Here is a 26,752-nt window from a genome sequence, read left to right on the forward strand (position 1 = left end):
GGTAGACCTGCCTGATAAGTTGCAAGGAAGTTTCAACTTGCATTCTTCCAAGACCATCACCTCACCAAGCAATAGGAAGGGAACCTAAGGGTTCATCCATGGGTTTAGGAAGATCACTGCTCCCCCTGCTCTCTACCCCAGTATTGTACAGAAAAGTTTTGTGTATGTGGATCTGTCTTTCTTTCTCCCTCCCTTCTTCCTTCCTTTTTTCTACCAAGGATTGAACCCAGGGAGAACCACATCTACCAGAGAGCCACATCCCCAGCCCATTTTTTATTTTGAGACAGGGTCTTGCTAAGTTGCTGAGCCTGTCCTTGAACTTGTGATCCTCCTGCCTCAGCCTCCAAAGTCGCTGGAATTACAGGTGTGCACCACCACACCTGGTTAGGCTTGATTCTTTTTTTTTTTTTAATATTTATTTTTTATTTTTTGGAGGACACAACATCTTTGTATGTGGTGCTGAGGATCGAACCCAGGCCGCACGCATGCCAGGCGAGCGCCTCTACTGCTTGAGCCACATCCCCAGCCCTAGGCTTGATTCTTAAGAAAAATCTGAGAAGACTTGTCTTGTCGGGGAGGGGTTGGAGGAAGAAGCAGAGATGGATAGATACTGGGGCTTGAAACCAGGGCCTCATATATGCTAGGCGATCACTCTACTACTGAGCTATACCCCCAGTCCTGGACATCCAAATGGAAGGCATTAGGGCTTTTTCTCTGCCTCTAGAGGAGTCTGGCCTAGCGTTTTCTGTTTGTTTGTTTGGGGATACTGGAGATTGAACCCGGGGGTACTTAAACACTGAGCCACATCCCCAGACCTTTTTATATATTTTAATAGAGACAGGGTTTCGCTGAGTTGCTAAATGCCTTGCTAAGTTGCTGAGACTGGCTTTGAACTTGCAATCCTCCTGCCTCAGCCTCCTAAGCCACTCAGATTACAGGTGTGTACCACCGCACCTGGCTGACCTGTTTTTTGACTGTTGTTGGGGTACAGAACAGATACTTTTTATTTTTATTATTTATTTATTTTATTAATTAAATACTAAGAATTGGGAAAAAAAAAAGAATTGAACCCAGGGGCACTTTACCACTGGACTATATCACCGTCCTTTTTATTTTTTATTTTGAGACAGGATATCACTGAGTTTCTCAGAGCATCAGTAATGTTGCCAAGTTTGGTCTTGAACTTGCAATCCTCCTGCCTCAGCTTTCCAAGTTGCTGGGATTACAGGTATATGCCATCACCCCTGAAAGAGCAGATATATATTTTTTAATTGTTGATAGATCTTTATTTATTTATTTAAATGTGGTGCTGAGAATCGAACCCAGTGCCTCACACATGCCAGGCAAGTGCTCTACCACTGTGCCCCAGTCCCAGCCCCAACAGATACTTTTTAAATAATTCCCCAACCAAGCTAATGAACCCAATTAATGAGCAGGTTTGGGGAGAATGATAAGTTATTATTTGGGCTTATAATGTTTGAGATGTTTGACTGTCCTATTTTAGGCAATATGTATATGATTATGGAGAAATCTGAAAGCTGTAATGTGCTAAGAATAACCTCTTTACAGTTCACAATTCTTCTTCTTCTTTTTTGGTATTGGGAATTGAACTCAAGGGCACTCAACCACTGAGCCACATCCCCAGCCCTATTTTGTATTTTATTTAGAGACAGGGTCTTCCTGAGTTGCTTAGCACCTTGTTGTTGAGGCTGGCTTTGAACTGGCAATCCTCCTTCCTCAGCCTCCCAAGCCGCTGGGATTACAGGAGTGTGTCGCCACACCTGGCTTCTTATTATCATTTTTTTTTTGATACAGGGATTGAATCCAGGGGTGCTTAAATACTTGAGCCACATCCCCAGCCCACCTCCCCATTTTTTTAGTTTAATAAATAAATACCTTTATTTTACTTGTTTATGTTTTATGCAGTGCTAAGGATCAAACCCAGTGCCCACACGTGCCAGGTGAGTGCTCTACCACAGAGCCATCCCAGCACCGCCCAGCCCTTTTTATATTTTATTTAGAGACAGGGTGTCACTATCACAGGAAAGTAGGGAGCTGAAACTCCTAACCTCGATTCTTGTGTTCTGATGAAAGAAGATTTAATGTCAGACACTAAAAATCACGAAAGAGAACTTTATTAGAAGTGAATGTGAGGTGAAAATACAGTAAAAGAAAAGTGAGCATTAAGCAAAAAGTACTCTCAAGGTAAAGAGTGGGCTATCTCCAAGCAGAGAAGGACAAAGGAGACAATGCCATCCCAATTTTATTACTGTTTGATGTTTACCAGGACAACTGGGGACCACCTTCTATACTCTTTGCCAACCAGGTGTTCCACTCTTCCTTCACATCAGGTGGTGGAGGAGTTTTTTACCTTTGTTGGTCATCTCTAAAACTGTCATGGTAGCCATCCTATTTAAGGGGGCTTCATCTACAAGTCAATCCCATGTTAATGTGGGCACTAGGATAAATCACTGGTCAGAAGTTACCTTAGTGCACCTGTGCTACTAAAGGAATCTTCCTCTCCAGATAAATGGAGGCACCTTTAGCCATAATTCCTAGCTTCATGTCAATATCAATGGACCCTATCAAAAGTTAATTCCATTAATCCTTTTCTCTTGTCATGTTTCCCGATTAGCTCCTTTTGCTTCCATTTCTTTTCTACAAATTAACTACCATACTTTGCTTTCTTGTTTAGTTTGGAAGTAGTTTAAAGAAGACCCTTAAATAATTTAAAGTACACCTGTGACCTTGGCTGCATCTCACCGCTTATTACTAGCTACTACCTAACATCAGTAAGTTGCTTAGGGCCTCACTGAGTTGCTGAAGCTGGCTTTGAACTCAGGATCCTCCTGCCTCTGCTTCCTGAGCTGCTGGATTACAGTCACGTGCCACCACGCCCAGTTCTTTTGACATTTTATATTTCAATATGATCAGAACTCTGTGAGACGGGTAGGAAAGATTATTTTCTTCTCCTTTTTTTTTTCCTGGTACTGGGAATTGATCTCAGGGATACTCAAGCACTAAACCACATCCCTAGACCTTTTTGTATTTTATTTAGAGACAGGGTCTCAATGAGTTTCTTAGCGCTTTGCTTTTGCTGAGGCTGGCATTGAACTTGCGATTCTCCTGCCTCAACCTTCCAAGCCACTAGGATTACAGGAGTGTACCACCGTGCCTGGCGAAAAGACTATTTTCTCTAGTGGACACTCCATCCAAATACAATAAATGCTGAAAGATGCAAAGATTTGTTCAAGGTCTCATGGCCAGTAACACCTAAGACCAGGTCTTCTAACAATGAAAACATGGCTCTCTCCTGTAAACCATGTGGCCTGTCATATCATTAGTTCTTATTTGCCTAGCCCTTGATAATTTACAAAATATTTTCTCATGTTTCATTTCATTTGATTCTCACAAGAGGGAGGCAGGACAAATATTTATTGTCACCCTTGTGTAGGAACTGTTGCCCTGCCTTCCAAAGCCTTCAATTGGGACAGGATACAAATTGTCCATCTCAGGCCTGTTGCCAAAGACTGGGAGGAGCACATGGACCACATCTCCCCACATTCCTAGGCAGAGTAAGCCTCCTCTCCCTGTGCCCTGTGTTCTCCATTCTGAATTCCCCCAATCTTGAGCTTTAAGGAGAAATAAAAGTTGCTTACAGAGAGCACGCAAGGCAGCAAGCACATCCCTTCATGCACTCTTCATTTCACTAGACCAGTAATTCCACCAGGTTCTCTTCCGATCACATCTGTCTTTACATCTGAACACACTGGTAGACCTCCAGGGTGCGGGTTAAAGGTAAAGAAAATGAGTGTCTATTCCATGATTTCTTGCTGAAATCACTGACCATTTGAGGTTAAATGGGAGTGAGCAAGTCCATGATGTCATTTGGCTGCAACCCTCCCATGAGTGAGGAGCCCTTCCAGGGAGGGCACACTCTTCCTGAGGCTATAAAGGCTAGCTCAGGCCAGGCATGGTGGCACATACCTGTAATAATCCCAGCAGCTCCAGGGCTGAAGCATGAGGATTCCAAGTTCAAGACCAGCCTCAGCAATTTAGTGAGGCATTAAGCAACTCATTAAGACCCTGTCTCAAAATTAAAAAATAAAAGGGTTGAGGATGTGGCTCAGTGGTTAAGTGTCCCTGGGTTCAATCCATAGTACCCCCCCACCAAAAAAAAAAGGAAAAGATGGGCTGGGGATGTGGCTCAAGCGGTAGCATGCTCACCTGGCATGCGTGTGGCTCGGGTTCGATTCTCAGCACCACATACAAACAAAGATGTTGTGTCCGCCAAAAACTAAAAAATAAATATTAAAAAAAATTCAAAAAAAAAAGGAAAAGAAAAAGCTAGCTCAGAATTTTTCTAATGTTAGCATTTCCTTTCTTCCTTAAGAGACTGTGAGACAATCCCAAAAGGGTTAAAATGTGTGGTACAGATGTTCTGGATCATGATATCTACAGTGGGCACAGATAAATCCCTACAGATGTTATGAGTCCTTGCCTCATTCACCCGGGAGGGCTTTGAACTGACAATGAACACAATACCATTGGGATCACCATCTACCATTCTTTACTTTTTTTTTTTTTAATTGTACTGGAGATTGAATCTAGGGGCACTTAACCACTGAGCAACATCCCTAGACCTTTTTTTATTTTTTATTTTAAGACAAGGCCTCGCTAAATTGCTGAGACTGGTCTCAAATTTGTGATCCTCCTGCTTCAGTCTCCTGAGTTAATGGGATTACAGATATATGCCATCATGCCTAGCTTACACAATTTTAAAAATATATTTAGTTGTAAAATTATTAATTTCTGAGATAACTACATGTATCTCTCTTCGCCAGATCCTGAAGTGAATAAGGTGTGGTTTAAGTATAAAACATCTTCAATGTGTGTTTTAGTAAAAAAAATAAGTTCAGAGGCAGATAAATAGACTTAAGGAATCTGTGATTGACCCTGATGCTGGCTTTATCCATCTCTCTCTCTCTCTCTCTCTCTCTCTCTCTCTCTCTCTCTCTCTCGCAAAAACTCTGATTTATGGAAACCACTAAATTTTTTCCTTTCTATTTTTTAAAACCACTGATTTTAAGGGGATACCATACCCGAAACATTGTTGGCATCACAGTTTAAAATTAGGATATAAAGGGGCTGGGGATGTGGCTCAAGCGGTAGCGCGCTTGCCTGGCATGCGTGTGGCCCGGGTTCGATCCTCAGCACCACATACCAACAAAGATGTTGTGTCCGCCGAGAACTAAAAAATAAATATTAAAAATTCTCTCTCTCTCTCTCTCTCTCTCTCTCTCTCTCTCTCTCTCTCTCTCCCCTCTCTCACTCTCTGTTAAAAAAAAAATTAGGATATAAAGCCTGGGGACATAGCTCAGTGGTAGAGTATGCACCTAGCATGTGCAAGGCCCTGGGTTCAATTCCTTTAGCTTCAAAATAAATAAAATTAGAATGTGTCCTAAGACTTAAGCTTTTGTGCAGATTGTTTGTTCTTGTCTTCCTTTTTGGTCCCTTCTCTTCTGTTAATGTTCCTTTAATTGGATGACATGTTTTGGGGTTTTCCAGAAGGAGAACTTCCCACAATGGACTCCCAAATTCTGGTTCACTATTAATTATTCTTAGTTTTTGTTTTGTTTTGGTATTTACTGGGGATTGAGCCAAGGGCTTGACTCATTCTAGGCTCTTTACCTCTAAGCTATAGCCCTAGCTCTTTTATTTTTTAAAAATTTGAACAGGATATTGCTGAGTTGCCCTGGCTTCCTTGAGCTTGCAATCCTCTTGCCTCAGCCTTCCAGTAGTTGGGATCACAGGCATGTACCACCATTTATTAATTATTCATGATGATAGATCCTGTGAAATCTAGATCATTACACCAGGCACCACACTAACCAGACATCATTGTTTTGCTGGAATCTGACCTACCCTCTGATAGTTACTGGGGTAGAGAGTTGTTTTCAGCACAATTGAGAAGTTGTCTTTGTTTGTAGATTATAAAGAAGTCACGCTGGGCTGAGATTATGGCTCAGTACTTGTGGTAGAGTACTTGCCTAGCATGCGTGAGGCACTGGGTTCGGTCCTCAGCACCACATAAAGTAAAATAAAGACACCTATAACTAAAAAATAAATATAAAAAAATAAGTCAGGCTGGTAATTCATGGGCTTGCACTGGGAGAAATTCTGGTGGCCCTCCAGTCCAATTTTGCAACTGATGAAGTAATTTATTCTGCTCAAGTTTGCAGCAGCCACAGTGCTCCGAGCACTACTAGCAAGACTCACCCTCTCTAGCCAGAAAGGATTTGGGAACACATGAAGCAGACTGTCACTCCCTGGATCTTGCTGTCTCTTTGTTCCTTTTCTCTTCCTGGTTGTGGAACTCAGCTTGGTCACTGTGTAGACAGAAGAGCTGTCTGCTCTCATCAGGCACCCACCACAGCCAGTGCCTAGGAGAGTACGTTAGGAGTCACAAACTCAGGTGCTAAGGCCAGGTAGGTAAAGTATAAGAGTGAAAAGCCCATGACTGTAGTTTTACCTATTCAAGAGGCTGAAGCAGAAGATTGAAAATTCAAGGTCAGTCTGGGCAATAAATATAGTTAGAACCTATCTCAAAAAAAAAAATTATGGAGCAAAAGATGATGGAGCACAGTAGAACTGTGAAAACATCTGTTCCCCTTCCCCTGGGAATGAACCCCAGGGGCATTCTATCACTGAGTTATATCCCCGGCTGTCTTTTGAACTTTTAAGAGACAGATTCTTGCTTGGTTGCTGAGGTTGGACTCCCAAGTCACTGGGATTACAGGCATGTGCCACCATGCCTGGCAAGAACATCTACTTTAATTTTTCAACATCCCCATCCCCCAAGAGCACCTGCTTTAAAGGGAACAAGTATTATTCCGCCCTGGACCCATACCTATGTGAAGATATGGATCCAGAATCACCAAATTTTTCATTTTTCAAGAGTCTGAAATCCAACTGGGAATGGTCAATTCCTATATGTCAATCAGCAGATTTGGGAGGCTAAGGCAGAAGGATTGCAAGTTCAAAGCCATCCCTAACAACTAAGCAAGACCCTATCTCAAAAAAAATTTACAAATTAAAAGGACTAGGGCTGGGGCTGGGGCTGAGTGGTAGAGTGCTCACCAAACATTTGCGAGACACTGGGTTTGATCCTCAGCACCACATAAAAATAAATAAATAAATAAAATAAAGATATTTTGCCCACCTATAACTAAAAAATAAATGTTTAAAAAAATTAAAAGGACTAGGGCTGGGCAGGGTGACACATACCTGTAATCCCAGTGGCCTTGGGAGGCTAAGGCAGGAGGATGAGTTCAAAGCCAGTCTCAGCAACTTAATGAGGTCCTAAGCAATTCAGTGAGACCTTGTCTAAAAATAAAATATAAAAAAGGGCTGCAGATATGGCTCAGTGGTTAAGTACCCCTGGGTTCAATCCTTGGTACCCCCCACCACCAAAAAAAAAGGACTAGAGATGTAGCTCAGTAGTAGAGCATCCCTAGGTTCTGAAAAACCAGCCTCTACCTCAGAGCAAAGTCTGTCCAAGGAAGGGACATGACCTTGTCCTTGAAAGACCCACAGAGCACTCCTAGGCACATTCCCGCCCTGCTAAGTGGTTTATCTACAAATAACAGGAGAGATCTGCTGTGCCAGGTGTCCCTGACTCAGTCAGGCTAGGTGGGGATCCATAGCAACCCCCTAGCAGCCACCAATCAGCATGAGACAGGGAAATACCTGGGATGCCAGATGACCCTTCCAGTAGTTTATGGTGGTTGATAACATGTTGGGAAACCATGTAATTCAGCATGAACACCCCTCTTGGCTTAAACCAATCAGTTCAAATGAATACCCCTTTTGTACTGACCAATCACCCTTACCCAAATTGTTCTCGCCAGTGAATGTGCTAATCATGTTTTAGAGTTGTTATTTGATTTTCCCTCGGTGTGTGAAGATTTGCTAAGAGATGCTATGATGTATGTGGGGGTCCTTGCCTTCTCCAAAGAATGTATAAAACTGCTGCAAACCCTGGGCTCTGGGCCTCTCAGCGTCACCAGTTGCTGTGTGCGCGCAGAGGACCGAGCTAGCTCGCAATAAACACCTCTTTGCTGCTTACATCGATCTTAGGTCTCTGGTGGTCTTTTGGGGGTCCAGAATTCAAGCATAACAGTTCGATCCCTAGTACTGCAAAAGAAAAAAGAAAGTAAAATACAAAATTTTATATAATTTCCAAATTTTAAAAAATGCTATACAAACCAACTGAAGGACAGAAGTACTTCTGTCCCAGTTGGCTCTGGCTGCCTTAACAGAATACCATGAGACTGGTGACTTCACAACACACACGTTTTTCTCTTGCTTCTGGAAGTTAGAAATCCAAAATCAGTGTGCTATCACAGTCAGATTCTTGATGAGGGCCTTCCTTGGTGCTTGCACAAAAAAGGCGAGTGAGCTCTAGTCCTTTCATGACTAGACATGAATGGACGCTGAGGATACAGCTCAGTAATATGGAGCTTGCCCTCATGGGTCTTCCCCTGTGGCATCCTCTAAACCTAATTACCTCCTAAAAGCCCTAAATCATAATACTACCCCACTGGAATTGGAGGGGACATCTGGCACATGAATTCTGAGTTGACACAAATATATAATCTGTAACATTATCTGTGAACCAGATTTATGCCATGGCATGTCCATTTGTTACCTCTGGGATTAATGGCTTTCTCTAAGCCATCTTCCTGCCTACCAGCACCCTGATATATTCTGCCTTCTCAAGAAACTTGCTATATTGATCAATCCTTCCCATTTCTATACTTCAACCCCTCTTACTTGTTCCTTCTCATCAGCATTTTTATTTATTTATTTATGGTGCTGGGGATCAATCGTAGGGCCTCATGCATGCCAATCAAGCACTCTTCCACTGAGCTACACTCCCAGCCCTGTTAATACACTTTTACATTGTGTATGTGCTTTCTTAGGCCCATCTGACCCAATAGTAAATTTATAATAAAAAAAATTGCAAGGTGCAGTGGTGCACGCCTGTAATCCCAGCGGCTCAAGAGGCTGAGACAGGAGGATTGTGAGTTCAAAGCCAGCCTCAGCAAAAAGCAAGGTGCTATAACAACTCAGTGTAGACCATGCCTCTAAATAAAATACAAAAAATAGGGCTGGGGATGTGGCTCAGTGATAGTGTGTCCCTGAGTTCAATCCCTGGTACCCCCCCCCCAAAATAAAAAATAAATAAATACTTCAGGGATAGCAATGAAGTGATACCAAGCCTATTTAAGAGGCTTATGTGAACCTTTTCATAGGTGTACAATTGATTCACATTTGAAGCATTTGAGTATTGTGTGAATGTCAGCTTAGGAGAAAGTTAGATCAAATACTACTGATACAAAAAAATTAAAAATAAAAATAAAATTGAAAAAGCAAATACACATAAAAATACTACTGATGCAAACAGTAACTAAGGGATGAGTTTTGACTTAAGAAGGAATTTTGACTTACAAAGCACAATATTCTGGGCTGTGAGTGTAGCTAAGTGGTAGAGTATTGGCCTAGTATATCCAAGGCCTTGGGTTCCATTACCAGCACCAAGAAACAAAACAAAATCCCAAACTCAATACCAATTATGTGTTCCTCAAAAAATTAAAAACAGAACTACCATATTAACAAGTGTGGTGATACAGCCTCTGATCCCTGCTATAGGAAAATCGAGGCAGGAGGATCACAAGTTCAAGGCCAGCTTGGGCAATTAATATAACTCTGTCTCAAAATTAAAAGACAAAATTAAAACAACAACAACAAACTCCCCCTTCAAAAAAAAAAACACACACAAAACAACTTTTGGTACTGTTGCGTTTCTCACAACTAAGACACTCCAAATGAACTGGGCTGCACAAAATAACCACACAAGAGAGAGAGATACCTTTTTCTGTGGGTCCTGTGACAGCTCCTATGACAGCTCCTCTGACCTTAAGGGTCCGCAGAAAGAGACAGAGAGAGAGAGGGAGGGTCAGGTTTCAGGGGGTTGAGTCTAGCTTTGGGATGTCTGCTGTCAGCAGGTTGACTGACATCTAGAAGGCCACGTCAGAGCCAGAGAAGGGGGACACACAAATGGCACTTCCATGGAACATTCTATCCTAAACAGGGCAGAGGGGTAGTATTACAAAGGAACAGGAGAGTATAGCTCCTGAAGACATGCCTTCTATTTCCTGGGCTGGGACAACGCCCAAGTCACCATGAAATGTAGTGATTGGTCAGAGCCTCCTGCTTCAGGATGAAAGGCTTGGGTCATTCAGAGTGGCTCCCCACATGGTACGATCCTAGAAATCTCATTTCTGGGTATATATCCAAAGAATTGAAAGCAGGGTCTAAGATATTTGTATACCCATAACCCATGTTCCTAGCTGCATTGTTCACAATAGCCAGGAGTCCACTGACAGATGAATGGATAAGCTAAATGTGGTACACATACACAATACTATATTACTCATCCTTTTTTTTTTTTTTTTTTGAGAAAGAGGGGGGGAGAGAGAGAGAGAGAGAGAGAGAGAATTTTTTTAATATTTATTTTTTCAATTTCCGGTGGACACAACATCTTTATTTATTTATTTTTTTGTTTGTTTTTGTTTTTTTAAAAATATTTATTTTTTAGTTCTCGGCGGACACAACATCTTTGTTGGTATGTGGTGCTGAGGATCGAACCCTGGCCGCACGCATGCCAGGCGAGTGCGCTACCGCTTGAGCCACATCCCCAGCCCCGGACATCTTTATTTTTTATGTGGTGCTGAGGATTGAACCCAGCACCCCGCGAATGCCAGGTGAGCGCATTACTGCTTGAGCCACATCCCCAGCCCCTCCCCAGCCCTTTTTAAAAATTTTGAGACAGTGTCTTGGTAAGTTGCTGAGTCTGTCCTAGAATTTGTGATCTTCCTGCCTTAGCCTCCCTGAGTTGCTGGGTTACAGGTGTGTGCTACCGCATCTGGCCCCTGTAAATGCACTTAATGCCACCAAATTGTACACTTAAGAATGGTTACCAGCTGGGCGTGGTGGCACATGCCTGTAATTCCAGCAGCTCCTGAGGCTGAGGCAGGAAGAACACAAGTTCAAAGTCAACCTCAGCAAAAGCAAGGTGGTAAGCAACTCAGTGATAAAATAAAATAAAACACAAAATTGGGCTGAGGACATGGCTCAGTGTTCAAGTGTCTCTGAATTCAATCCTCTATACCGGTATGCCCTCCCCCCCCCAAAAAAAAAAATAGGCTACCGGCTGGAAATATAGCTCTGTGGAGGAGCAATTGTCTAGCATGGGAAAGGCCCTGGGTTTCATCTCCCCCTACCCCAGTTAAGATGGTAAATTGTATACTTTTTTACCATACCATTTTAAAAGCAATATCTGAGGTAATGAAACTCCACAACCAACTCAAGACTGTGCTGGTGGGGCTGGGGATGTGGCTCAAGCGGTAGCGCGCCCGCCTGGCAAGCGTGCGGCCCGGGTTCAATCCTCAGCACCACATACCAACAAAGATGTTGTGTCCACTGAAAAATAAATATTAAAATTCTCTCTCTCTCTCTCTTAAAAAAAAAGAAGAAAAAAAAAAAACGAAAAAAAAAAAAAAAGACTGTGCTGGAGGTGTCTTTCTGAAGCTGCTGGTATTCCAGATCTGGTAAGTGTGGGCACACTACACATCTGTGGGTGCCAGAATCTTAAAGCTCTGGATCCCACACTTCAATCAACTCTACTGACATTCTATTTTTTACTCATCAAAGATGCTTTTGAATCGCTTAGCAGGATACAGGTAAGCAGTTTTCATAATTTACCTCTTTAGAAAGATCCATATTTCCGATTCCCTTGGGGCCTGTCAGCATTACCTGGTCTGTGCAGCCTATCACCTGCTGTGGAAAGAGAATTTTCAAAGCAGCTGACCATTCCAGAACAGTCAGTCATATTCCTCAGATCAAAATCCCTTTTACCAGCACGCTTGGGCAAGTGTTCTGTCAGTTCCAAAGCACACAGCATTCAGATTGCATGGAGTCAGTGTTCAGTGATGAGAAGATGCCTTGGAATGAACGGTCACAGGGGAACTAAGCCATGCAGCGCCTCTGGAGACATAGCTTTTTCTTTCTTTCTTTTTTGGTGTGGTACTGGGGATTGAACCCTGGGTCTTGTGCATGCAAGGCAAGCACTCTACCAACTGAGCTATATCCCCAGCCCAAGACATAGCTTTTTAAGGGATTCTTATCTTTTGCTCTCTTTCCTGTTTATCTAAATGACTTAAGTAATTTATTGCGGGGAGCATGCCTCACTACACCCAAGGGCTGGAGGGGACCCGCCAGGACATAACTCCAAGGAGTTATGCTGAAGCCCCTCACCCTCCCACCTGGCCTGAGCAGGATGAAGAGGACTCAGAGGCTTTTGAGTAGGCCCTGAGGACAGTTCCCCTCTGTCATTTACATCGGTGTTACCTGGGGCCAATGGCTTATCCTTTATTTTTTTTTTCTCTTTGCTGCGGCCCGAAGCTAAGACCCCGAGCACGGTAGACAAGCACTCTACCACCGAACTATATCTTCCCTAAGTCGGGTTTCCTGTCTCCGGAATCGCTAATTTCTGCCCTCCCTACTTGAGGAGGTAGGTAGTGCAGGAAGGGGCGCCTAACACACTGAAACAAATCCTGCCCGCAGAATCTCCATTGCTGAGCCAGGTCCCCACGCGCGCCGCCGCCGGCAGAAAGCCTCAAGGCACGTGACCACCCACCCGCGCCGGCGCTGCCTCGGCATCTGGGCGTGGCTTCGCGGACGACCTCGCGGCCATTGGCAGGGAGGCGGGGCCGACGGCGCGCGCGCTCCAAGCGAGAGGTTGGGGGCGTGGTCAGGAAGCCCGCAGACGGCTACGATTGGCCGGGGGCGCTCAGGGCGTGGCCGTGGATCAAGGGTTGCGGGTGGGGCAGCAGGCAGCTGGAGTCGCGGCTGCTGAGCGTGCACCTGAGAGCTGACTCCCGGGTCACCCAAGCTGTGTGCAAACGGTCTCTGCCTCCATGAACCGCTTCAAGGTGTCCAAGTTCCGGCACTTGGAGGCCCGGCTGCCCCGCCGCGAGGTGAGCCTGCTCCGCTGGCCCCGAGCCCATGCACCGGCCCCCTCGGGCCACCCTCCCCCTGCGCCGGCCCCTCAGTGGACGCCCGGCTTGCCAAGTTTCCCAGCCCTACTTCCCCCGGGCTCTCCCTTCAGGCCCAGGCGCCCGGGCCTCCCCGTTGCTGCTAGGAGGGCAGACGTGGCCCCGCTGTTCGGTGATCCCGGCGGCCTGCCTGCCCCGCCTGCCTAGCTCCGGGACCTCTGAGGCGAAGTATCCCTTGCGACTGGGGCCAGGCTTGAGACCTGCGAGGCTGCCTCCCTTCCCTGCTTCCGGTCGGCCTCGTTGGGGAGCTGAGATCTGGAAGCTGCTGGAGCCTGTCCGCTCCTCCCCGCCGCCGTGGACCGCCTCTGCCCGGGGCCGGGCTGAGGGAGAGCTGCGTCTCTTTCCCTGGCCTGGGCGAGTCCGAGTATGGCAGCTGTAGAAGGGCGCCGTTGGCCAGAAGCCGGCCCGCCCTCGGGTTTCCGCCAGCGCTTCCTCCTTTCTCTGCTTTAAGCTCTTCCTTTACTCTGGTGATGCTGCCGGAGCCTGGGTGGGGCCTGGGGAAGCCAGAGCAGGTGGAGCTCAGAGGAAGAGCTGAGCCGAGTGCTGTGTGTGGGGGTACCTCCGACCTCCAGCAGGGCAACAGGTCTGATGAGGGATGTGCTGCACGGATGATGCCAGCCTTGGTCTGCCACTCCCCGTGTTATTTGGAAGGCCTGGGAGTGTCCTCGAATAATTGGGTTTAGGAACTGATCTCTAGTGGCCCAATCGCGTCCCAAAGCAAGCCAGGGCCACCGAAATGCAACCGCATTTCCCTTTCTGTCTCGGTCGCACTGATAGCCACATGAAGGAGATAGCCAGCAAGCAGAGAAACATATAAGGGCATTGCAAGTTTTGTTTGGGGGGAAGCAGGGGTACTGGGGATTGAACTCAGGGGCACTGGACCATTGAGCCACATCCTCAGTCCTATTTTGTATTTTATTTAGAGATAGGGTCTCACTGAGTTGCTTAAATCCTGGCTTTTGCTGAGGCTGGCTTTGAACTCCTATTTCTTGCCTTATCCTCCTAAGCTGCTGGGGTTACAGGCATGGACCACTGCACCCGGCCACTTTGCAAGTTTTAATAAGTGCATTGAAGGACACTCATGAGGAGCAAAAATGGAGGGTGATGATGTGGGGGTTAATTTCAGTAGGGTGATGGGGAAGGCTGCCTGGATTTCAACTGAGGCTCAAAGGGTGAGAAGTGAGAAAGAGTCTGGTGGAGGACTGAAAAGAAGGCAGGTGGATGGAGAGCAGTGATCAGGGAAGCATAGTGACAATTAAGTGCAGAGCTGTTCTGCCAAGTCTGAGGGGCTGTGGAAGAAGTTGGGTTTTGTTCTCAGTGCAGTAGGGACCCATTGAAAGGCAGAGGGGAGTTTTTAGTGTTTAAACTTGCATTAACAACCAACAATAAAAAAAAATAAAAATAAATAAATAAACTTGCATTAAGACCATTGCTGGTAGTACAGTAAGTGCTCCTCAGGGGGTCTGGAGAGTACTTGGCTGGCCCTGGTCCTGAGTGGGTCTCAGTCCAGCAAGGTAAAGTGCAGAAAGGGGCGCCTAATGGAACCATAGATTGCAGTGAAAACTTGAGTTTATATTAGGGAGACAGGAGAATAGGCAGTCTCTTCTCCTTTTCAAAGAGACTGTCTGTCATTATGCTTGTATGGTAAACATGAATTGGGAGGGAAAATAAAGATGGTACTTATATTCTACTGGTGGCAAGTGAACTTTGAAGTAAGAAATTTAGGTGTGATGCTGCAGGTGGTTGGACTGGGAAGTTGGGTGCTCCGTCATTGGGGCAGGAAGGAACAAGGAGCTATGTTTTGACACCAACAGAGGAAATATGAGGGCCTTGTTGATCTCGTTTCAAAATAAGCACCCCATGCCTTTGGGGGTAAAGTGTTCACTCATTTAGGACACTTAATGGAAGGGCATATTCTGATAAGGCCAAGCCTCAGTTTTCCCTGTTGAGAGTGGGTGCTTTTCTCCCAGTGCTTGGAGGGGTCCCTGAACCCTGGCAGAGCCCTCAGCAGCACCATTGGGGAAGCTGAGCCATCTTCTGTCTTAGCTACTCACTCCTCCTCCTCCTGCCTCCCTCCCTCCTTCCCTTTTGAAAGAAATAGGCTTCCTTCTGACAGCTTCTTCATCCTTTTTAGGGAACTGACTTATAAGAAAAATCACCCCCCTTAGTGACTTAGGTTATTTCAAGAACATTTTGCATTTCCTAAAGGACTGCATGAATGGGAACAGGGTTTGATCTAAATAATGCATCTCTAATGCTACAGCTTTAGAGTAGAGTTTCCTGAACTATGGCCTCTGCCCACTGCTTTAGTCTTTTTTTTTTTTAACAGTTTTTTTTTTTTTAAAGAGAGAGTGAGAGAGGAGAGAGAGTGAGAGAGAGAGAGAGAATTTTTTTTAATATTTATTTTTTAGGTCTCGGCGGATACAACATCTTTGCTGGCATGTGGTGCTGAGGATCGAACCCGGGCCGCATGCATGCCAGGCGAGCGCGCTACCACTTGAGCCACATCCCCAGCCCTGACTGCTTTAGTCTTGAGTAGAAATCTGGCCTTTACCACTCATTTCTTATTCTTTATTTTCAGGCCTGGATCAATGACATTCGTGCAGGAACCACCCCCTCATGTGGGAACCAGATTAAATCGAGCTCTACCTTGATTGCCTTCAACTCTGACCGTCCAGGTATGGGGTGGACTTGGTTACAGGGAGGACATGGGACTTGGCAGACCAGAGATTTGGAGTGTCTTGGGGTAAAAGGGCTCAGGTGAGTGCCTCACAGGGCGTTAGACACCTGCTTACTAGTCGGTATGCAGTAATCTGATCAATTTAAAAAAAATATCTTATTAGTTGTTGTTGGACCTTTATTTTTATGATCTCAGTGTCTTACACGTGCTAGGCTCTACTACTGAGCCATAACCCCAGCCCAATTTTTTTTTCAAAATATTTTTTTAGTTATAGATAGACACACTATCTTTATTTTATTTTTTTATGTGGTGCTGAGGATTGAACCCAGTGCCTCATGCATGCAAGGCAAGCCATCTGCCGCTGAGCTACAACCCCAGCCCTGATGGATTTTCATTAAGGTGTTCCTGTTGTTTTAAGGTACTAGGAATTGACCCCAGGGGCACTTTACTACTGAACTGCATCCTCAGTTTTTTTTTGTTTTTGGCCAGGGATTGAACCTAATGCCTTGTGCATGCTAGGCAAGCACTCTGCCAGCTGAGCTACTCCTCAACCCCTCCTTTTTATGTTTTATTTTGAGACAGGGTCTCACTAAGTTGCTTAGGGCCTTACTAAGTTGCTGAGACTGGTTTTGAACTTGTGATCCTCCTGCCTCAGCCTCCCAAGCCATTGGGATTACAAGTGTACGTTACTGCACCCGGCCATCCCCAGTCTTTTTTATTACTTATTTTTTAAAATTTTGATACAGGGCCTTGTTAAATTACTGAGGCTGGCCTTGAACTTGAGATCTTCCCAAGTCACTGGGATTATAAACTATTGATCCTGATAATACAGTGTACTTTTATATAAACTAGTGATTGTGGTCATCAAAAGTATGTCCAGGGGCTGGGGTTGTGGCTCAGTGGTAGAGCACTCGCCTAGCACGTGCGAGTCCCTGGGTTTAATCCTTAGCACCACATACAAATAAATAAATAAAATAAAGGTATTGTGTCCAACTGCTTCTAAAAAATAAATATTAAAAAAAAAAAGAGTATGCCCAGGAGGGTAGAAAGAGGACTGATGCTTCTGTTTTCCGCCCTCCCCATGGGCTACTTATTTCTTGTCTGTGGGCCTGGAGTAGCTGGGGTTAATAAGAGTACAAAGATTTAAAAAGCCCTTGCATGAGTTGGGACACCCTTGGCTGTTCGTGATAACCTTTTTGGCTTGTCTGAGAAGTCAGGAGCTTTAGGCAGAGCTGTATCCAAAGATTTATATATACTGTTAGCCTCAACCTCTCAAACACTCAACACTTCTACTTTGGGGTATTGGTTTCTTTTCCAGGTAAAGGTGGAAGAGGTGGCAGCCAGTGGCCCCACACTGACCCCACACTGACCTTATTATTATTTTTTATTTCTTTTGTGGCACTGGGGATTAAACCATGAATGCTAGACAAGTATTCTACCATTGAACAACATCTCCAGCCCACAGCTGATCTTTTATATGGCTCACAATGTGAGAAAAAGAAAACCTCTTTTTTTTCAGTGGCATCTGTGTATCTGATGCACAGATGGTTCTTGTGTGGGGTGTAACCTAACTCTGGGCCACTATGTTCAAAGGGATATGAACTTATAGAGGCTCTGGAGAAGTCCTAGGCTGAGTTTTTGGTTTTTATCTCCTCTGGGAGCCCTGAGCTGGGAGGTAGGTAGTCCCCATTAGTCTCAGAGTCAAAGAGCCCCTGTGTTTGCTTAACAGGTATGTTGGGCATCATGGCCTTGGAAGGCCAAGGAGAAGACAAGAGACGTGTGGCCTACCTGGGCTGTCATTCAGGTGAGTGGGTGCTTGACCCAGAAAGCCTAGAACTGGCCCTTCCTTCCTGGGGTCAGGGATTGCTATACATGTGGTCCCATGGCCCCCTGGTCCCATGGCCCCCTGGTCCCATGGCTTATAGTCCTCACTGTGTTCTGCAAAGTGGTTGGACTCAGAAGGCTAGTTTAGAATTCTGGCCCAGGAAGAGAGGTGGGAAGCTGGACATTCCAGGTTTTCTAACCTGAAGGAGGGAGGTGTGCACTTCAGGGTCCAGGGTTAGGTTGGCTCTCTGTCACTGTGGACAGAGACACGATGTGGGGGATTCACTCCTGTGTGCCTCTTAGCCCTGTATCTTCTCCTGGAGCCCCGTGGGACACCTCTCACCCTAGGCATCCTCTGCAGTCAGGCCACTCAGGGCCCTCCACGCTGGGCTGCTGGGTCAGAGGTAGGCCCTCACACAGAGCTGATGTCTGCTGCAGCTGCTTCTAGGGCGCTTGGCAGCCTGCCCATTTTGAGGAAACAGTTTGCTTTCCTTAGGACGAGGCAATACTGGCCAGACTGGCTTTGTCTCCTCTGTCCAGCTGCAGCAGCTCTGGGCCCAAGCACTCTGCTGTGTTCCTGGCAGCCTATTGGGAGGCCTTGGGATGAGGGAAGTGGGGAAGATCCTTGATCCTTTGACTGGGTAGGCTGCTGACTGCAGGAATCCTGATAGTGACAATGAAGGCAGTTAATAGCCATAGCCAATATTTATCTAGAATACTAGGTGCTAAGTTGTCTGTGTTGTGTTTTGTTTTTGTTTTGTACTGGGGACTAAACCCAGGAGCACTTAACCACTGATCCACATCCCTAGCCCTTTTTGTATTTTACTTACTTAGAGACAGTCTCACTAAGTTGCTTATGGCCTTGCTAAGGTGCTGAGGCTGGTTTTGACCTTGTGATCCTCCTGTGTTAGCCTCCTGAGCTCCTGGGATTACGGAAATGCGCCACTGTGCCTAGCTTCATCTGTGTTTTCTGATCTAAATTTTTTTTTCTTTTTTTCTTTTTTTTTAAAGAGAGAGTGAGAGAGGAGAGAGAGTGAGAGAGAGAGAGAGAATTTTTAATATTTATTTTTTTTTAGTTCTCGGCGGACACAACATCTTTGTTGGTATGTGGTGCTGAGGATCGAACCCGGGCCGCATGCATGCCAGGCGAGCGCGCTACCGCTTGAGCCACATCCCCAGCCCTGATCTAAATTTTTTAAAAAATATTTTTTGTAGTTGTAGATGGATAGAATACCTTTATTTAATTTATTTATCTTTTTATGTGGTGCTGAGGATTGAACCCAGGGCCTCACACTGAGCTACAACCCCAGCCCCTGATCTAAAATTTTAAAAACAACTATTGAGGCATCATTTACATATTATATAAACATTGCCTGTTTTAAGTGAATAATTGATGCTTTTTATCAAAGTTTTAGAATTGTGTGTACCACAGTTCAGTTTCAGAATGTTTGCATCCCCCCCCACCCCCAGAAGATTCCTTTGGGGTTAATCTGCTTCCACCTTGGGCACCACAGCCTCAGGCCACCGTTGATCCACCTTCTGCCTCTGTAGCAGATGTTTGTACATTGTTGTCATATCCAGCCAGCCACCTGTTTTCATAAATAGTTTTATTGGAACATAGCCTTACCCGTTCACTGACTTGCAGTTTGGGCTACTTTCTTGTATTAACTGTGGTGTTGAGTAGTTTTGCTTTGTTTTGTGCTGGGGATTGAACCCAGGGCCTTGGGCACACCAAATACGTGCTATATCACCGAGTTACACCTCCTGCCCAGAGTGAAATAGTTGACAGAGACTATATGGTCCTGAAATGCTAAAATAGGTAATACCCTACCTTTTTTCTTCCCCTCAGTCCTGGGGATTGAACCCAAGGACACTTTATCACTGAGCTACATCCCCAGCCCTTTTTATTTTTTATCTTAAGACAGGGTCTTGCTAAGTTGCCCAAGATGGGATTACAGGCATTTGCCACTGTCTGGCATAAGGTCTTTTTTTTTTTTTTTTTGTATCTTGCAATAATGACTAATAATAAACCAGTTCTCAGTACTGGAGTGATAAGAGCTAATCTAAAGATACCAGTAGAGACCGGACCATGAGGGCCAAGATTTTTTACATTTTTGTTTTTGTCCACATTGTAGCTTTTGTTTTGGCGGGTTTTGGTTTTTGGTTTTGGCACTGGGGATTGAACTCAGGGGTGCTTAACCACTGGGCCACATCTCAATCCCTTTTTTGTATTTACAGACAGGGCCTTGTTGAGTTGCTAAGTGTTTTGCTAAATTGCTGAGGCTGGCTATGAACTTGCAATCCTCCTGCCTCAGCCTCCCGAGTCTCTGGGATTATAGGTGTGCACTGTGCCTGGTTCAGGTTATAGCTTTTGATTGAGAACATTAGCGGTTTGTGATTTTTTTCCTCTACATTTTGGGGATTAAATAGCTCAACTAAGATGACTGAGTATATGGATTATGATTGCTCTGGTGCCCAGTTTTTCCCACTCTAACAGATGGACTGAGTGGACTCATGAGTCCTGCCCAGGTGCCATCATTTTCAGGATCACACATTTTCTGCCTTGTTCATCTTATAGCATAACTTATCCTGTGTGTGTGTGTGTGTGTGTGTGTGTGTGTGTGTGTCTGTATATTTGGTTTTTTGGTGGTACTTGGGTTCAAACCAAGGGTGTCTCATGCTAGACAGGTGCTGTATACTGAGCTGCATCCCTGGCCTTTCTTAAATTTTATTTTGAGACAGATCTTTCTATGTTGCTGAGCCTGTCCTTGAGTTTATGATATTCCTGCTTCAGCCTCCTCAGTAGCTGAGATTACAGGTGTGCACCACTGGGCCTGGCTTCATGTTTACTTGCTTTGTATCCATGGTGGAGCCACCCAAGTTGGTGGGTGATGTCTTTGAAAGGTGGTAAGCCCCGCCATCACTAGCATTCTATAAACAGATGCTGGACCACTCGTCTATGGGTGGGTGGTAGCGTCATTGTGATGGCCATTCCTCAGAGCCTTTTCTTGTAAGAGCACCCCAAGAAGCTACCCTTAAGGGTAGCTGAGCTCTAGCTCCCTCAGAACCTGCCCGAAGAGCCCCAAGATCAGGGTAGCAGGGTTTCTTGCCTCTGGGCCCAGGGCTAGTGTGGGCCTGCTGGCTGGGAATACAGGCAGGGCTATCCAAGGGGAGCTTTTCCATAGCTATCCTCTCTTGTCTCTTCTGGCTATGAGGAAACTGTCTTGCTCAGCCCTACGGCAGGTAGCAGGGATGCTGGCCCACAGTCCTGTCCACCGTCCACCCTCCCCACCCTCCAGCTCCAACCCACATCACCAGCCTTGTTTCCCTTTTGGATTCTGGCTGACTTTGAGTGCCCCCATGTCCTGTACCAGCAACCTGAGACTAACTTCTGCTTGCTTCAGCCAAGGAAGTATTTGTTGGGTGACTTGGGACCTTTTGCAACTGAAGTCTGTGCTGCCTTGAGAGGCCTGGATTGGGCCACTATGTCCACACAGATGCCTGGTAACCTGAGGAGCTTCCTGCTCATTTTCCTGTGAGCGTCCTGATGCCTTTGACCACCCTGGGACAGCAGGGCTGTGGTGGACATGTGTTGCAGGAGGGGCCTAGGGCATTTGCTCCCATGGTGTCCAGAAGGGCTCTCACTTTTACCTCTGTCTGGGAAGAAGGTGTTACCTCCATAGACTTGAGCTTTGGTTCCGGCCTGGGGTGGATCCTGCTGAGTTGGAAACAGGACATTACAGCAAGTTCATGCATTCTTCCCCCACAGACCTGGTAACTGACTTGGACTTCTCTCCCTTTGATGATTTCCTTCTGGGCACGGGCTCTGCTGACAGGACGGTGAGTGGAGCCATTTGGAGGAGCTGGTCATGTCCCACCTACCCCAGCTTTCTGAACTCCCACAGGGTCTTCACTTGCTCCCCTTCCTCAGGCCCTTGGGCCCTGAGTACCTGCCCGCAGCTGTGGTGGTGACTAGCCTTTACACCATATTATTGCCCAAGGGAAGGAGTCTGGGTGATGTGAGAGACTGAAGGGGACAGCAGAGCCCCTGTCCCCACTCTGACCAGCCTTTGGCCATACCCTGTGAGCTCTGAACTGGGTTCCCTCCCTCTCCAGGACATAGAATATGCAGCTCCCAACCCGAACAGCTGAGGTGGGCGAGGTGCCCCTGACCAGCCAAAGGGTGTTTTCTTTGTGGACTGGCCTTGTTCAGCATGGGACCTCTCTGGAGCCAGGGGCAGCCCTGGTTTACAAACTCAGTTCTTCCATAGGTGAAGCTGTGGCGGCTGCCAGGTCCTGGCCAGGCCCTCCCCTCAGAGCCTGGAGTGGTGCTGGGCCCTGAAGCGCTGCCGGTGGAAGTACTGCAATTTCACCCCACCACAGACGGCGTTCTGGCGAGTTCAGCAGGCAGAGCCGTGAAGGTCTGGGACGCAGCCAAGCAGCAGTCTCTGACAGGTGTGGCCTCCCTGGTGCCCTGGACAGCCCTTCCTTTCCTTGTTGTTGTTTTGTTTTATTTTTTTGGTATATTCCCATTCCCCCCCCCTTTTTTTTTTTTAATTTTTGTAATAGTAGATAGACGGGCTGGGGATATAGCTCAGTTGGTAGAGTACTTGCCTTGCATGCACAAGGCCCTGGGTTCCACATCCAACACCAAAAAAAAAAAGTAGATAGAATGCCTTTATTTTGTTTCATTTTTATGCGGTGCTAAGAATTGAACCCAGTGCCTCACACATCCAGCCCCCTCATCCTTTTTAAACCTTTTTTTATAACTTTATTTTATTTATTTATTTTTCTACGTGGTGCTGAGGATTGAACTCAGTGCCTCACATGTGCTCTGCAAGTGCTCTGCCACTGACCTGCAACCCCAGATCCCCTTTTAATTTTTTGAGATAGTGTCTCACTAAGTTTCTTAGGGCCTTGCCAAATTGCTAAAGCTGGCTTTGAACTTGTGATCCTCCTGCTTCAGCCTCCCAAACTGCTGGGGTTACAGGTATGAACCACCATGCCTGGCATGTTGTTTCAATAATATGACTTTTAAAATTCGTATTAGGACCAGGCATGGTGGTGTAGTCCTGAAACAACTTGGAGGCTAAGGCAGAAGGATGACAAGTTCAAGGTCAACCTTGGCAACTTATCAAGACCCTCCCTCAAAATAAAATTTTAAAAAGGCCTAGGAATGGAGCTCAGTAGTAGAGTGCCCCTGGGTTCAATCCCTAATACATAAAAAAATTTTAAAAAAGAAAAAAATAGCAGGGTTGGTTGTTTAGCTCAGTGGCAGAGCACTTGCCTAGCACACATGAGGGCCTGGGTTTCATTCTTAGCAACACACACACACACACACACACACACACACACACACACCCTAAGTTTGCTAGGCGCAGTGGCACATGCCTATAATCCCAGAGTCTTGGGAGGATGAGACGGGAGGATTGCAGGTTCAAAGCTAGCCTCAGAAACTTAGGCCCTAAGCAACTTAGCAAGACCCTGTCTCAAAAAAATGAAAAGAGGGCTGGGGTCATAGCTCAGTGGTAGAGCACTTGCCTAGCATATGTGAGGCACTGGGTTCGATCCTCATAAAAATAAATAAATAAAATAAAGGTATTGTGTCCCTCCACAACTAAAAATTAAAAAAAAAAAAAAAGGAAAAGGGCTGGGGATGTGGCTCACTGATGAAGCACCCCTGGGTTCAATCCCTTGTATCAAAATATAAAAATAAAAAAGTATCAAAATAAAAAAGTTGCACAGTGCAACTTCTGTAAGCCTTATGATAAGCATCTGTCCCTCTCCACATAGGCATCTGTTTTCATTTCTTAGCTATTTTATTTTCTATTGTTTTCCTCCATTTTTCTACATAACTTCCTTATACTGTTATTGCTTGAAAAAAACTTTATAAATATCTTTCTTTTTGAGTGTGTGTCAGGGGTAGGGGTTGAACCCAGGGCCTCTTGCATGCCAGGCAAGCACTCTACCACTCAGCCGCACATTCCAACCCCTAGAACTGTTTTCAGTGTTGAAAACAAACCCCTGCCTTCCCACTTGGAAGCGGAGGTTTTGTTCTTTAAGGCACCCCTCCCATGGGTGCTTGTGTCTCCTCCCTCAATCCCCATGGAGAGGTCACAGTGCTGGGTCCGATTCCTCAGTGTTTGATGGTGATGTTGGCAGCCTGCAGCTGAGCCCTGTGATATGCCAGTGTTGGGAGTGGACTGAGCTCACCGTAGAGGGCTGTCAGAACAGCCTGTGTCCTAGGGAGTCCTTTCTGATGCCTCAGTTACTGAAAATTCAGCCAGGAACAATATTCCTTTTTCTTTTCTTTTTGGTGCTGGAGCTCTAACCCAGGGCCTCTCACCTGCTTAGCCCACCATGAAGTCATTTTTTTTTAATATTCTTTTTTTTTTTTTTTTTTTTTTTTAAAGAGAGAGTGAGGGGAGAGAGAGAGAGAGAGAATTTTAATATTTATTTTTTAGTTTTCGGCGGACACAACATCTTTGTTTGTATGTGGTGCTGAGGATCGAACCCAGGCTGCACGCATGCCAGGCGAGCGAGCTACCGCTTGAGCCACATCCCCAGCCCCATGAAGTCATGGGGGAAAAGAAAAGTGAACTATAAGGTGTAGGTCTTGCCCTGGTGAGCCCCTGGGGTGGCCTAGAAGACCAGCCTGACCCTGGAAGTGACAGTGGAGGTGATGAGGCCTGCCTCTTGTTAGAGAGCAACTTTTTTGTTACCCCTCCCAGGCTCTTTTTGTGTGCCTGGCATTGTGCTGAGGGCCTGCACATCTGTCTGCACAGCAGCTCCTTTGGAATGTGTCAGTTCCTGCTCAGGAGGTCAGATAACTTGGCCATGGCTGTGGCACTCATGGGTGGTAGAACTGGGATTAGTCCAGGGGAGGGAACCTTGGTGGTTATCTATTGCTTTGGAACAAATTACCCAAAACTAGATACTTAAAACAAATACAAGCATTTATTACCCCAGAGTCTTTGAGGGGCCAGGATGTGGGAGTGGCTAAGGCTGGCGGTTCTGGCTCGGTTCTCCTGAGGATGCACTTGTCTGAAGGCTTGACCTGTGCTGGGGGAGCCCCTTCCAAGACAACTCACTCACAAGGTGCTGGCTGTGGACAGGAAGGCTCAGTTGCTCCCTTATGGGTCCCTTGATGGCTGCTCGAGTGCCCTGAGGGAACAGAGAGGAAGCGTAGTGCATTTTCTGACCTGACTTGGGACCCAGGTCACACACCAACTTGCCTACCAGCTTCTCTATTTTGGAAGAGAGTCACTAAGTGCTCCTCACACTCAGAAGTGGAGGGTATTAGTGTCTAAGACTGCCAGTGCGAAGAACCACAAATGGGGTGGTGTAAAATATCAGGAGTTATTATCTAACAGTTCTGGGGTTTAGGAGGCAGATTGAGGTGTAGGCATGATCAGCACCTCACGAGGCTATGGGAAGGTCTGTTCCAGGGCTTGCCTCTAGAGCTCCCTGATTTGTGGGTGTCTGTCTTCCTTCTTTCCCTCCATTCGTGTTTGTCTTGTTCCCATTTTCCCATTCTCCCAAGTTCCCATTTTCATAAGCATACCAGTTATATTGCATTTCAAAGAAACAATATTCCTTTTTCTTTTCTTTTTGGTGCTGGAGCTCTAACCCAGGGCCTCTCACCTGCTTAGCACAAGCTCTACCCCTGAGCTACCCCAGCCTAAAAGAACCCAGTTTCAAATTATGTCACATTCACAGGTACTAGGACTTAGGACTTCAGCATCTTTTTTTTTTTTTTAAAGTAGTGAGTAATTTTTTTTTTTTAAAGAGAGAGTGAGAGAGAGAGGGGGACAGAGAGAGAGAGAGAGAATTTTAATATTTATTTATTTTTTCTTAGTTCTCGGCGGACACAACATCTTCGTTTGTATGTGGTGCTGAGGATCGAACCCGGGCCGCACGCACGCTAGGCGAGTGCGCTACCGCTTGAGCCACATCCCCAGCCCGAGAATTTTTTTTTTTTAATATTTATTTTTTTTAGTTCTCGGCAGACACAACATCTTTTTGGTATGTGGTGCTGAGGATCGAACCCGGGCCGCACGCATGCAAGGCGAGCGCGCTACCGCTTGAGCCACATCCCCAGCCCGACTTCAGCATCTTTTGCAGGGATACGATTCAACCCACAACAGGAAGAGTTTCAAAGAACATGTGGATGGATGTATTTGAAAACCCTTGCTAGGGGAAGAGAGTGGAGTTGGCAAGAGCAGAGGTCCAGGGCTGCGGTGACCCAGTAGGGATGGCAGAGTGAGCGGAAGTGAGCCTGGTAGGAAGTGAGAGCCAGACCGAGGAACAAGGAGCCACAGGTGGTTGTTGAGTACAGATGCGACCCGACAAGGGCAGAGTTGTAGGCAGAAGCCCCTGGTATACATACCTCTGTCTGGAGGGAGCTGCTGCCTGTTTCTTCCTAGCTGAGAGGGATCCTTTTTGCTGCTGCTGCTGCCTTAACCCTGGGAGTTACCTTACACCAGGCCTGCCCCAGGCCTGCCCCAGCCTGCTTCTCTGGTCCCCTTATGAGCTGGGGCCTGACTTTGGCTGCTTCTCTACAGAGCTGGAGGCCCACGGGGACCTGGTGCAGAGTGTTGTCTGGAGCCGGGATGGAGCACTTGTGGGCACGGCGTGCAAGGTAAGTAGGCAGTGAGTCTGTGGGCCTCTGCACAGGGCCAGCCGTGCCTGTACCTTGCAGATGTGGCAGGATTTATGAAGCCAAAGGGCAATGAAGTCAGGTGGGACATTTTTTTTTTTTTTAATATTTATTTTTTAGTTCTCGGCGGACACAACATCTTTGTTTGTATGTGGTGCTGAGGATCGAACCCGGGCCACACGCATGCCAGGCGAGTGCGCTACCGCTTGAGCCACATCCCCAGCCCCCAGGTGGGACATTTATGAACTCCCACCCCACTTGGGTTCTAACAGAATGGGCCTGAAGAGAGCCCCATGCTGCCCGCTGCTGGTGCCTGGCCTTTGCGATTTAGCTCCATCCTGTCCTCGAATCAACCTCACACTACTGCCTTAATGGTTTATCCAAACTCGAGGCTCATGTTTGGTGGCT

At 46.2% G+C, this 26,752-nt stretch overlaps 1 protein-coding gene across 3 annotated transcripts in view; it reads left to right on the forward strand.

Annotated features, from left to right (window-relative positions):
• Window positions 1–12,881: 12,881 nt before the first annotated feature.
• Window positions 12,882–26,752, forward strand: part of LOC308651700 (mitochondrial import inner membrane translocase subunit TIM16) — a gene marked incomplete at its 5' end in the record, with an annotated part of 66,297 nt that continues 52,426 nt past the window's right edge. The window contains 6 exons of one of the 3 annotated variants that reach the window (XM_081299119.1): window positions 12,882–13,103; window positions 15,763–15,859; window positions 17,591–17,665; window positions 21,455–21,525; window positions 21,957–22,140; window positions 26,250–26,326. In XM_081299119.1, the coding sequence (XP_081155245.1) occupies window positions 13,044–13,103; window positions 15,763–15,859; window positions 17,591–17,665; window positions 21,455–21,525; window positions 21,957–22,140; window positions 26,250–26,326 (564 nt within the window). Of the gene's footprint in view, window positions 13,104–13,131; window positions 13,546–15,762; window positions 15,860–17,590; window positions 17,666–21,454; window positions 21,526–21,956; window positions 22,141–26,249; window positions 26,327–26,752 lie in introns of those variants that run through there. The other 2 variants (XM_081299122.1, XM_081299118.1) reach the window with 2 other exon arrangements.

This window comes from Spermophilus citellus (genome assembly GCF_964194105.1).
Source record: "Spermophilus citellus genome assembly, chromosome: 6".
NCBI classification, from domain to species: Eukaryota; Metazoa; Chordata; class Mammalia; order Rodentia; family Sciuridae; genus Spermophilus; species Spermophilus citellus.